Below are 13,639 nucleotides of genomic sequence, written 5' to 3' on the forward strand. Positions count from 1 at the left end.
GGGGGCGCGGGGCCGGGGCGGCTCCTCTTCGGGCTCGGGCTCCGGCTCGGGCTCCAGCAGCAGCTCCCCAGGCTCCAGTTCCTCAGACTCCAGGCCGTTCCCGTAGTCCCCTGCGCCCCCCGGGGCCCCCTCCCCGGCCTGCCCCACCGGCCCCGGGCACAAGATGGCGCCGCCGCCCGGCCCGGAGCCCCGACCGCCCGCAGCCCCCGCTGCTGCTGCCGCCGCCGCCGCCGCCGCCATCGCCGCTCAGACTGGGGCCCGCCGCCCAGCGATTGGAGAACTGCGCGGGCCTCGCGGAGGATTCATTAGTCAAGCAACCTGCCCGTCACTCCAAGCTAGCACTCCATTGGGGAGTATCAGTTGGCAATCAAATAAGACCCCACCTCTTAGGCGGGGCACTGTACCAAATTCTCAAATCCCGGTAGGGGAAACCTCTCTGTCAATCAACATTCGTCCCACCTCCTCTCGAGGCCTTAGGTAACAATACTGCCACGCTGTGACGACATTCCTGCTTCTCCCCCGCCTACGGGAGGGCCCGCGAAGTATAGGACGTTCTGTGATTGGTCCCTGATTAAGATCAACTGGAAAGGACCAATCTTCCGATCGCCTCACAGCAGTAGCCCGGTCTCAGATGCCGATTGGCTTGCGAGATTCGAAGAGCTGACACTTGTAGCGTGACAGGTGAACCTTGCCCCCGAACGGGCTGTCGGACTTCAAGCTAGGTCACATGACTAGTCAGTCCTTAGGGAGCCGCCATCTTGACATTACTGCCGACACCGGTGAGCGTTGGAAGGCAGAGGCCCCATACAGGGTAGAGATTTCTGGAAGTTCCGACCCAGCACCAGTAGGTGGGATGCTGCCGGAATTAGAGGTTCTGAATGGAGCATTCTAAGGGGGAATTTTTCCAATTTCAAAGTTATTGGCACCACCATCCATTAAGTCTCCCAAACCACAAAGAATGTAAGAATCCTCACTCAGACCTACCAGTTCATAGACCTCTTTTCCAGGACCCCCGCGCTGCCTAATTTCAGCCTATTTCTTCTCTATTCTAGCCTGTTGCAGCCGCTATGGGGTTCTCCCAGCTTTCAATATCCGTCCAATCCTAACCGCTACCAGACTGGCTTCCCTTTCCTATCAGGTAAAGTCTCAAAATTCCTTACAGTGATCTTAGACACCCCAAGACCTACTATGAGAATTTTGTTGCCTGGCATCCAGACTGTGTATATGTAGTCTTTCCTCAACCAAGTCTGTGCAACCTTCCCCATCTCCTACAGCGGCCTTTCTGGTCCGGAGACCAATGGGCCTACCTCCTCAGTAACTTAACTGTTCCGTACTGAATTTCCTAAATAGGTGGTGAGTACCTGCAGATAAGAGACTGAATCTTATTTATGTTTGTATCTCCACTGCAGGATGCCTAGTACGTGTTAATAATACTGGGTATTTGTTGATTGAAAGATGCATTGTTTGGGGATCTAGGTGCCACCTCTTCATCTTTTGCAATTTCCCAGGCTCCAAGTCCCCTTTTAAGCCCCAGAGGAATTTCTTGGGGCAGGTTCCCACCACACTGCTGCACTCTAAGATATCAATAACACCTGGCCCTGGAGAAGGCAAGGTTTCCACATTTGAGTAGCGATCCTACACACTTATTAAAATGTAAAGAATGGTGGTGCTAAGTTTACAAGAATTTTTTTATGGGGAGACCAAAACTACAGGCAGGTTTGAGAGTCAGGTTCACAAGAACCCAACCCAAAAGTTAAACAAGTATGATTGGAGCATCAGAATCTGGACAAGAGAAGATCCAAAAAGTAAGAAGCACTCATTATACCCCTTTTTCCATGGTCCACTTTTTCTCCCACTTCCTTACCTCAGGAACTGAGTTACTTTGAGCAGAATCACAGTCACTTAAATTTCTTGTGCAATTTTCATCAGCCATCTCAGCTTCAGTGATCTAGGAAAACTAAAGTTGAGCACGAAAGACAAGCTCTAAATGAGTTCTCTGGAAGGAGTGTCTTTTATACTGATCCTAACCTAATCCAATTCTGAGTGCTTCACTGTTGCATAATTTAAGCAAGACTACTAAGGGAAATGGGATTTTTTTCAAAATGCCTTTGAATCCTGTTAAGTACTTGATTTTGTAGCAGGCACTATTCTTTGTATAATCTCATTGAATTCTCACAATTCTGTGAAATGTAAATATTTCCACAAACAATAACCTTTCTAAGTAAAGAAGAAAAAGGGCTGAAGAAGTAAAGTAACTTGTCAGTGTCATAAAGCTAATTTATAGTGTGCAGGGAACTCGAAATCAGCTTTCAAAGCTTAGATCAAAATTAATGCCAGCAGAGCAAGATGGTGTATGCCTATAATCCCATAGTGCACACCTATAATCCCATAATACACGCCTATAATCCCAGCAGCTCAGGAGGCTGAAGCAGAAGGATCTTGTGTTCAAAGCCAGCCTCAGCAATTTAGCGAGGCCCTAAGCAACTTAGTGAGACCCTGTCTCTAAATAAAATACAAAATAGGGCTGGGGATGTGGCTCAGTGGTTGTTGAACGCCCCTGAGTACAATCCCCGGTACCAAAAAAAAAAAATTAATGCCAAAAACTGTGGTGTACTCCTGTAATCCCAGAGGCACAGGAGGATCTCAAATTCAAGCCCAGCCTGATCAGCCTAGTGAGGAATTTAGGGAGACCCTGTCTCAAAAAAAAAAAAAAAAGTACTGGGAATATAGCTCAGTGGTAAGCACTGCTGAATTCAATCCCCAGTAACGACTAAACAAAACAAAAAACTACTATGTCTGATTTAATACAAAAAATTAGATTATGATATTATATTGAAAACTGGAAAAGGTATAAATCCCAATAATGCTTAAATTAAACATTATTACATAATTATATCCAAAGATTATTTTGTTTCTAATAAAAGGTCTGTACATTATGTGTGTAATATGCAAAATGATGTCAGGTCAAAGTAGTAGAAGATAAAATTGTATATAAACTATGATTACAAATGTATGTATATCTGAAAGTTTAAAAAATTACAATTAAAAAAACTTCAACATGGGAGAAAAAGAAACAAAAACCAATGTCATCTTTTGATTCTTTATCAATATGCAAGAAAAACTATAATAAATATTGAGATTTGCCTAGTGTGATAGCACATGCCTATATTCCAGCAATTTGGGAGGCCAAGACAGGAAGATCAAGTTTGAGGCCAGCCTCAGCCACTTAGTGAGACTCTCAGCAATTTAGTGAGACTCTGTCTCAAAATATAAAAAGGGCTGGGGATGAGGGCTGGGATTGTGGTTCAGCGATAGAGCGTTTTCCTAGCACGTGTTAGGCCCTGGATTCGATCCTCAGCAACACATAAAAACAAACAAATAAATAAATAAAGGTATTGTGTCCAACTACAACTAGAAATAAATATTAAAAAAGAAAGAAAGAAAAGGCTGGGGATGTAGCTCCGTGGTAAAGTGCCCCTGAATTAGATCCCCAGCACCAAAACAAACAAACAAACAAACAAACACAAGTTGAGATTCTTAACCCATAATTCTATTCATTTTCTTTTCTTTTTTTGGTACCAGGGATTGAACCCAGGGGTGCTTAATCACTAAGCCAAATCCCCAGCCCTTTTTATTTTTTATTTAGAGACGGGGTCTCACTGAGTTGCTTAGGGACTCACTAAGTTGCTGAGGCTAGCTTTGAACTTGTGATCCTCCTGCCTCAGCCTCCCAAACCACTGGGATTACAGGCATGTACCACCACACCGGCACATAATTCTATTTCTTATAATTGGTTCTTAAGACGTAATCAAAAGGTGAATAAACAATTGTGAATTGTTATGGTCTGGATATGAGGTGTCCTCCCAAAAGCTCTGTGGTAGGCAATGTAGGAATGTTCAGAGGTGAAATGATTAGATCATGAAAACTAACTTCATCAGTGGAGTAATCATTTGATGAATAAATAATTTAAATGGACCACTGAGTGGTAACTATAGGCAATGGGGTGTGGCTAAAGGAAATAGGTCACTTGGGGTTTGAGACTGTGAGTCCAAAATAAACTTTTTCTCTTCTCAGTTGTTTTTGTTTGATATTTTGGTCAAAGCAAAAGGAAAAACTGATTAACATATGAACAAAGATGTTTATCAGAGTAAAAAAAACATAAAAAAATAAACTACTTAAAATGTCCTAGTGGGAATAAAATTATTATACACACATATATGTAATTTTATATAGTCATTAGGCCTTGAAAATGTTTTAATGACAAGGAAAAATGCTTGCAATATAATAGTAAGCAGAATTATATACAAAATTACATGTGCAGTATGATCACAAAACCACAGATAAGAGACTGGAAAGAAATAAACCAAAATATTAGTAGTAGTTCTCTCTGGTAGTAGAATTATGATTAATTTTCTTCGTTTTGTTTTTTTTTTTGGAACCAGGGATTGAACCCAGCAGCACTCACCCACTGAGCCACATCCCCAGCTCTTTTCTTCATTTATTTTGAGACGAGGTCTTGCTAAGTTGCTTAGAGCCTTGTTCAGTTGCTGCGGCTGTCTTTGAATTTGTGACTTTCCTGCCACTAGGATTACATGCATGCATCGCCACACCCAGCTAATTTTCTGCTTTATAATTTTCCGTTATGATTTTTCAAAATTAACACATAATTTTAAAAAATTGCTCCAACTTGCACACTTTTTCTAATAAGCATGATTACTTTATCAAAGAAACAAACACATTGAAAAGGATATTTGAGGGCTGGGGTTGTGGCTCAATGGTAGAGTGCTTGCCTAGCATGTGTGAGGAACTGGGTTCAATTCTCAGCACCACCTATAAATAAATGTATAAAATAAAGGTCCATCAACAACTAAAAACATGTGTATGAAAAAATCAATTTAAAAAAAGGATATTTGAATGTGATTTCTCTTTCCCTATGAGATTCTAAGTGGTAAAAGGGATATCTTAATTATATTTGTATTCCCTTTGCCTATCATTCTGTACTATATAAATGTTAACTGAATGAATGAACCTATTTAATATTTTGCCTCATGTTGATGAAGAGACTATCAAGGAGTTTTTCTCTGAAATAAATTTTTAAGAATTCATATGTAATGTTAAGAGTTTCATCATGAGCATTCTTCTCCTTAAGTTATAAGCTATAAATAAAGGATGATAGTTTTGGAAAAACTGAAATTCCAGTGCCCCATCCAGAAGAGGGGGAAAAAAATGTGTTAATAGAAGGAGAGGTCAGTGGAGTTGAGAAAAGGATAATTAAATGGTAAAAATGGGTGAAGATATCTCTAGTTCTGTTCAAAAGGGAAAAGTTTTGTCAGTAGATAACATAAATATTTCTGGGTAGTCTCATACCTACTTTTAATATTTGCTTTGAAATTTTCACAGACTATAATAATCTATGATCTAGAATAACATTGTTTAATATGGTAGTCACTAGTCATATGTGGCTATGGAGCAATTGAAATGTGTAGGTGAGATGTGCTGAAAATGTAAACTATACCAAAATATTATAACTTTGTATGAAAAAGAGTATATGAAATAACTTATTAATAGTTATTTAATATTAATATTGGAATTATAATATTTTTAATACATGGGCTAAATAAAATACTATTACAATTAGTTTTACCTGTTTCTTTTTTGTAGTTTTAATGAGGTTAGTAGATCACAGAAAACTACATCTGTGGCTTGTATCTTATTTCTATTGGACATTGCTAACAGAACTTTGAAACCTTTATTTTTACTTACCTCTCTTTTATAGCAGTTCCCAATTATCTTCTACCATGGTCTGGTCTTCATATATCAACTCCCTAGCTCTGTCCTTGATAGTTGGGGGCTGTCCATTTAAATGTGAAGGAACCTATGCAGGACTGCTTAATTTCCATTCTGACTGGTTAACTTTTTTAAAACTTTGTAGCTGAAATACTAGCTTTAATGCACCATACCAGATATGTGTATGTTCATCATCAAAACATCAGAAAATACTGATAGCAAAAAGAACAAAAATCACTCATAAAATCTGCCACCCAAAGATAATCACTACTGATATCTTAACATATACTCTTCCTAAAATGTTCAAACTATAAATACAAAGAGGCACATACATACACATATATTTTTCCAAAATGGGATCAGTGGGCTAGGGATATAACTCAGCTGGTAGAGTGCTTGCCTCGCATGCACAAGGCCCTGGGTTCAATCCCCAGCACTACAAAAAAAAAAAAAAGAAAGAAAGAAAAAAAAAGGATCATATCATATGATGTTATTTTCTAACAGTTAGTCTTTATTTATTTTTAAGTGGTGATGAGGATCGACCCCAACACCTTGCACGTGCTAGGCAAATGCTCTACCATTGAACCACAACCCCAGTCCACAGATACTCTTTTTTATGCAATAAAATACAGAAACATCTTTCCATTCAATAATATATTTCTCTAATTTTATTTTTCATGTTTTTACTTAAAAATTATCCCTTTAGAAAATAGGGGCTTGTCTGACCACTCTTTAAAATTAAAATCTAGCTAGGCCCAGTGGCACACACCTATAATCCCAGCTATTCAGAGGCTGAGGCAAGAGGATTGAAAGTTTGAGGACAGACTAGGTAACCTAGTGAGACTCTGTTTCAAAATAAAAAATAAAAAGAATTACGGAGGTATCTCAATGGTAAAGTGCCTCTGGGTTTAATCTCTAGTATTTTAATTTCTAAATTAAAATTAATTAAGATTGAAATTTTATTAATTAAAGTGTAAGAATATCTACAAACATATTTCCATCATCCTTCAATTATTTTTCTTTATAGAATTGATCACCTTCTAAAATATTATGGAATTTTGTTCATTTTTTATTCCTTCCCTAGAATGTTAGCAACATGCAGGTAGAGATCTGAGTCTGTCTGTTTACTTTACCTCAGTGCCTAGAACTGTGCTTCCCACACAGAAGATGCTTAAACATTTGCTCTGTGTGAATGAATGATGAATGAAAAAACAACTGCATAGCACTCTATTATGTTTTCTGGTTGAGTTTTAAAAGTTAATATATTTATATATTTCACCTATGTTCACATTTAAGGCAGTCTTTTAAGTTTTCAAAGGACCTACTTACTATTAAGTGATAACAGAATATCTACAGTTAATCCATTTGCTAAAAATTATAACTAAATGTTGCTTGACTTTAACTGAAGTGCCATTTGGAGAAATAGCACTTATGGAGAACTGTCTGAAGGAAACACAATCCATCTGTCCTTTGGATAGACTGAAGTTTAACCCTAACTAAATCAGACCATCATAAAGCAGCATATGTGGCTAAACTGTTATGAGCCTGATAGACCTTCTAAATCCCTGTTTGTGTTTCTAGAGGAAATAGTGGTATAGAATTCAACATCATATTTGCTGTTAGGTATTATAAAGAATGGTGTCAACCATATCACCAATTGTATTCTTGGAAAAATCACAGAACTTTTTGCTCTTCTTGAGTAACTGATTTTTTTTTTAAGTTGGATACAATATCTTTATTTTATTTTTATGTGGTGCTGAGGATCGAACCCAGTACCTCACCCATGCTAGGTGAGCACTCTACCACTTGAGCCACAACCCCAGCCCTACTGATTGGTTTTTAAGTCCTAAAAGGAATGTGAACCTCATTATATTTTTCAGTTTGCTTTGGCTGCCAAGCTGAGAGCCAAATTCATAGCCTGGCTTTTGTATTTGGGAATACTACTTATAGGATGTTCTTCTGTGTATTAATTTTCCTTTTACTTAAATTCACTATAATATTTCAATTTTCCCTTTACCCATACTTAAAAATAATTTTATTTTCTCTTTGTTTTTTCTTTTGTATATTAAAATGTTTCAAAATTATTTGGAACTAGGTAAATATAAAACACACTGCAGCACAGATAGAAGCACTAGCTATCATACCTGATGATATTAAGAATATCTAATTTCCTTTTTCTTAGTGTGTATTCACCAGGCTACTCTCTGATTTTCCTACAGCTTCTTTTGTAGATTTTCCTATAGGGAGAGAGTAGAAAGGCAATACTAGATTCCTCTAAGCAATTATTTCTCACAATTTAACACATAAACCCAAACATCAATTTATTGCACTGGGATATAGAAAGATCAGAAATTTCCATTTGAAATTTAAAATTAAAATCACGGTTCCTGTCAGAAATGATTCTGATGTGGTCCTAACTAGAGGTACAGAGGGGAATAGACTGAGTAATCCTGGAGATTCCATCCAATTAGCAGTTTGCAGTGAAATGGCTGAAACCAAATATCTCTGGGGACTAGACAAGAAAGCAGGAGCTCCATTTCTGATAGATATCTTCTAAATCTGAAGTAGGCATCAGTGAGAAAGGATCATTATCACACACTTCTGATTTGAGGCCAAACAATAGCTGGGGAGTTGATTTTGCATAAAGATTTTAGGGAGGTTTTCTTTGTTTTGATTTTTTGTTTCTGGCGGTCCCAAAGTACCATATACCTACACCCTCTTGAAGCTTGGGTTGGGATAGATGGAGTTCTTGGCTTTGGGTACTTGACCAGAATAGGGGTGGGGTGAGGAAGATGGTAGAACAACTCTGATTTTTTTTTTTTTTTAATCTCAACAGTTTCCCAAAACCCTATAACTCTAATTCTTGCCCTTAGCAATATCACGAACAGATGATTGGATCGAGGAATGTTCTGACCCCAGTTATACAGTATAAAGTCACAAAACCCTGTTCAGTCCTTCTCATTAAACTTCTGGGCTTTATTTATTTTTTTAATACGACCATTACATATTACACAAAAATAAAAGTCAAATGAACTTGATATTTATAAATTATTAAATAAAAATACAGGAATATATATTTATATTTATAGAGCTTTTTCTTTTCTTCTAAACTAACCAAATCTGTTCTCCTGCCGTTTTATGATTTTAAAAAAGTAAAATAGTGTATGTATGCCCTACAATAAGTGGGGAGTACGATTAATAATCGCAGGACCCAGTTGCCCTACTTCCAGTCCTTCCTTGGCCTAAGCAAAGTCCCTATTTGTCCCTTTGGGCTCTGGAGAGCAAGAAACACCCTCTCCACCTATTTAATCTTTGAAAAATGGCCATTACATTTATTTTCCTCATTAAAAAAAAATAAATGAATTTAAAAACTGGGAGCCATACTCAGCCTTCTTGGCCAAGAGCTAATCCCAAGGAACTATATGGCTCTAGAAGAGAGTCCCTAGTTTTCCCTGACAGAAGAGTCTCTGGGGTTTCCACTGCTCCTCAAACTAAGAAGGGCAAAACAGGTCAAAACTGCCCACTGTGATCTCATCCAAGCTCTGCTTTTGGGAATCCAGACCAAGCCCTTTACCCTTTCATAAAAAAGCCTCTCCTTCCACCCAGGTGTGAAGGCCTCAGAATGGGGCACTTTGGTAACCTGATCATGGTCCCTGCTGCCCCAGTTTGCTAAAGCCCCCCAGGAATGCTAACACAGATAAGTATCTTGTGGTAGTGGGTAGAGTGAAGAGTCTGCCCCAAACCTTGGGGAGCACAGGCTCCAATTTGGAGCTGATGGTCTAGTCAGTGGTTTTCCAACTTTTATTTTTCAGCAGCAAAACCCTTAATGCAAATAAAATCTTACCCTGAACCCCGATATGTAAGACAGCTACAAGAGGAGCTGTTCTGTTTGAGGACAAGTTGCCCAGCCTGCTCAGCCCCCATCCCCTTCATCTCCCCAAGGACTCCTGAGGCAACCCCTAGGATACTTTGGGGCTCTGCCAAGCAGTTTGAAAACCACTGGCCTAGTTAGTCCTGAGCAAGTCAGATCCCCCACCCCAACTGCCTGCCATAGACCAGCTCTGAGTTTCTAATATCAGCATACTCACAACAGACCAAGTGGCATATGCAGTCTACCACCTCCCCCATAGAGACCATTAAAAAGTGCAGCCCTCTCTCAAAAGCAAAAGTCTGGACTAAACACCTGAGGCCAATTTGGTCCCACTTTCTAACAAACACATCCATGTTGCCATATTCTGGGACCAAGTAAAAATCTCCAAGAAGAGTCAACCATGTCTAGCTAAACTGATCAGTGCTCAGGATTATGGGCAGGGTTCTAGAGCACTGTGAATGAAGTCAGCATTGGAGAGCAGCAAATTTTAGCACCTTGGAAAGTGCAGCAGTGAGGTCTGGCTCAGGACATGCATCTGGAGTGAATCATTTCTTCTTTAAAAGAAAAAGCTATAGCCTGAATCTGTTCTAGAGGACTGTGAGTTCTAAAGTTAGCATCCTCAGACTCTGAGGTACAAACAACACCCATGCAAACAGCGTGGCTTCAATGAAATATAAATGCTTCCAGATCGTGGTAGGTACTCTCAAACCCATACACCTGCCCCTGATAAAGCAGCACCAAAGCCCACAACACAGAATAGGCCCAGTCATGGAGTACCTGTCACCCTCACCCCACAGGGCTCAAGCTAGAATGGTCTTTTCAAGGAATCAACAGTCTCACTGAGAAACAGTGTGGGACCCAGACTATATTCTAGATCAGCATTTATGTCTACATCCTCAAAAGGAAAATTGAGCCCCAATTTAGAGTTTCAGTTTGGGTACAGAGGTCCCAGAGCTATTAGGCACCATTGTGCCCCAGTGGGAGGGGAGGGTGGCAGGCATATCCAGCTACTGAAGAAGCCTTCACCTGCCCAGGCTCCAGAGCCCTGCACTTCTGTCAGAGCCCAGGAGGCAGCAGGAAGTTCATGATGCACAGGAAAATGGGTAATGAAGGAACAAGGCCAGCTGCAGAATTGCTTTCTCTCCAAAGCCCTACCAACAACTTTCTGCAGAGAAGTGCCAGAGCCCTCCGTCTGGATACAGTGTTTCTCTTTCAGCCTTGAGGCATCTGGACAAGGGGAAGGGAAAAGAGGGTTTGGGAGGAGGGGCAGAGAACTGTCCCTTGTTCTTGCCACTGCAAAAGGGAATGTTTTCTCCTTGAAGAATCTAAACCACCTCCAGATTAGACAAACAGCCCAGCATGCACACGAGTACCCGTGCACATGCACACTTGTGTCCAAGCAGCCCACAGCCACAGCCACCTCTCCCAATCACCTGAGAACCCCAAGCTTCCATTCCAAAGGGATATGCCTTCTAGTTCCCCAAAACCCACTTATCCAGGGGAGACACAACTCCTTATGCAAGTCCACCTTCCTCAGCGCTGCAAATTCATCTCTGGGTAGTTTCATGTGCCCATACCTATAGGCATGATCCCTCCCACCTCCCCCCAAACCCTGGAATGACTCCATCTCCTGGTCCTCTGATTTTCCTAAAACTCCTTAATAACTGTAGCTCACTCTTCCAATCACCTGCCTGGCACACTTGGTTCCCTCACATGCTACCTCTCCCCTTCCCTGTTCCATGCCCAACCATTCACTTCACTTCTTGTTCTCTGTTCCTGCTCTCCTGGCCCCCAGCCACACCTAGCCCCACCTGGCCCTGAACTTTCTCACTTGCTAGCAAAAAAGGCCCCTACAGTTACCAGGGCCCCCAGTGCCACGGCCCCCGTCAGCACTGTCCTCACTGATGCCCAGTTCCCCTCCCGCAGACGCCGTGCCTCCTCCAGGGCCCCGTCCCCGTATAGAGCTGTGAACTCCGCCTGTGGGAGAGAAGGGAAGTAGGAGAGAAAGAAGGAGAAAGGGATATCAGGAGAGGAAAGAGTGGAGAGAAGAGGAGAGGAAGAGTTCCAGTTCCATCCACTGCGAGCACTATCCCATACCCAGCTCCTCTCCAGCCAAAGCTCTACCAACTGCAAGCCCTCTGATCCCCCCATGTGCAGCCCCTCTGCCCCAGTGCCTGGCTCACTTGCACTCACTGCCTCATCCTTTCCTTGATGAAAAATTCTGCTTAGAACTGGCATCCTTTCCCAAGGCTTGCCTGACCACCACCCATCCCTGATCCTCCCCACCTCTCGTGCCATATACTCAGGTGTAACACCTTTCCCTGCAGGCACTTCTTGGGTACTGTGTATTCTGTCCTTTGCTTGGGACCATAAGCCCATGCAGTGATAACTGTATGGCAGCCCTGGAGTACAGAGTCCAATGTGATGCTCGGTGAGGGAACCTCAGTCTGACTCCACCTAAATAGGAGAATTCAGCCCCATGCCTCCTTCCCAGCACAGCTGTCCCAGCCTCCAATCAGAGGCCCCATATTCCCCCTGGAGAACAGCTTTGCAGAGGGATGTGCAGAGCAGCATTTGAGAAACTTCTTACCCAGCCCCCACTGCTGTGGATCCAGTCAGCCAGCCGCGTCTCCAGGTAGGCCACCATCCACTCCTGCACTTGTCCCACCAGTGGCTCCATCTCTTTGTTGACACTCTCAGCACACAGGGCAGCCCCAAAGACAAAGAAGGCCACAAGACGACCCCAGTTGGGACCCCCTTGGAAAAGTTCGTCAGAGACCTGGGTGAAGCGTTGCTGAGCTGAACCCGGGGTCACATGCAGCTGAGCTGCCAGATCAGAGAAGGTGCGCCGGAAGCGGGTCTCGAACTCATCTCCAGCTGCCCGCATGGCTTGGTGCAGTGGATCAGCTGCTGGGCCCTCCCCAGGGCCAGCTCCACAGACATAACCCTTCTGCCTCAGCTTATAGCCTACAAAGTCGGCCACCAGAGCCCGTGTGTCTGGGGCCGAGGCTGGGGTCGCCATCCGGGCGGCTGTAAGGGGCAAGGATGAAAGACTGGCATGAATACATGAAATATAGAGAGGCCCAGAAGGGGTGTTTTTGGTTTGTCCAACTCAGTAAGATGAGGTGGGGGAGGAGGTATGATCAGAGACCCCTGGGCACCAAAGAGCAAGAAACAAGGGATTTAAATTATGTCATAGGGCCAGGGCATTAGGGGCTGGACACCGAATTTGTTATATGCCAAATTAAATGTAAAACAAGGAAATTTTATTTTTAGAATAGATTCTTTGCATAAGATAACACCAGCTCTATAACATCTCAACAGCTCCCTCCCACCCCCACCATAGTATACACCTTTTTGGCTACAGGAAGGGGCTTAAACCTACCCAGAATCAAGATGTGAAGATGTTGGCAGAGGCACAAGATGGGAGGAGATAAGGGCTGAAAAAATATGGGAGAAGCCAAAGAGTGCTGGGACAGAGAAAGGCAGGGGACACTCACCCAGCCTGGATGGCAGCTCTTAGGACCCAGCGCTGGTGGCAAGGAGCCCCCAGCTGGGGCCTTTCATCCTCCCGGCCAGCGTGGAGCCCTGAAAAAGGGTGAGAGAGATCAGAAATATGCAGGGAAGGCCAGGGATCAGGATCTGGCCTGAGAAGGGCTGGGGTTGCAGCTCCTGGAACCCGGTCCCTGCCCCCAACGCTCTACCAGCTGTGTGGCTGAATCCATGTTTAATGACTGTCCTCCCGGGAAACCCAGGGCCAAGGGCTTCCTGCCGGCACCATCTCTACTCTTGGCTCCCCCCAGTGCAGCCCAAAGGCTCAGCTCCTACCTTACCCCCACCTTCAACTGGTCTCCAACCCCGCCCGCCTGCCAGGTTAGGGATCTCACGGGTCAGGCCGCTGCTGGGATCCGGGCCGTTTCCTGGTGCAGGAGCTGGGAGGGAAGGAGAGAGGGAGGAAGGGAGGGAAGGAGGGGAGGGAAG

The 13,639-nt window shown here is 42.8% G+C and overlaps 1 protein-coding gene across 7 annotated transcripts in view; it reads right to left on the minus strand.

Moving 5' to 3' along the window:
* The window catches only part of Bcl2l2 (BCL2 like 2), an 18,166-nt gene extending 4,527 nt beyond the window's left edge, over positions 1-13,639 (minus strand). The window contains exons 1-5 of one of the 7 annotated variants that reach the window (XR_007345854.1): positions 13,546-13,639; positions 13,159-13,246; positions 12,249-12,688; positions 11,313-11,635; positions 593-607 (exon numbers count right to left, since the gene is read on the minus strand). Coding sequence is in view for 5 of the 7 variants with exons in the window: in XM_015492598.2 (XP_015348084.1) it covers positions 11,486-11,635; positions 12,249-12,680 (582 nt within the window). In the remaining 2 variants the exon portion in view is untranslated. Of the gene's footprint in view, positions 1-459; positions 480-592; positions 608-8,502; positions 11,636-12,248; positions 12,689-13,158; positions 13,247-13,486 lie in introns of those variants that run through there. The other 6 variants (XM_015492598.2, XM_015492607.2, XM_048798809.1 and 3 more) reach the window with 6 other exon arrangements.

The sequence above is a fragment of the Marmota marmota genome, unplaced genomic scaffold (genome assembly GCF_001458135.2).
Source record: "Marmota marmota marmota unplaced genomic scaffold, marMar, whole genome shotgun sequence".
Taxonomy (NCBI): Eukaryota; Metazoa; Chordata; class Mammalia; order Rodentia; family Sciuridae; genus Marmota; species Marmota marmota.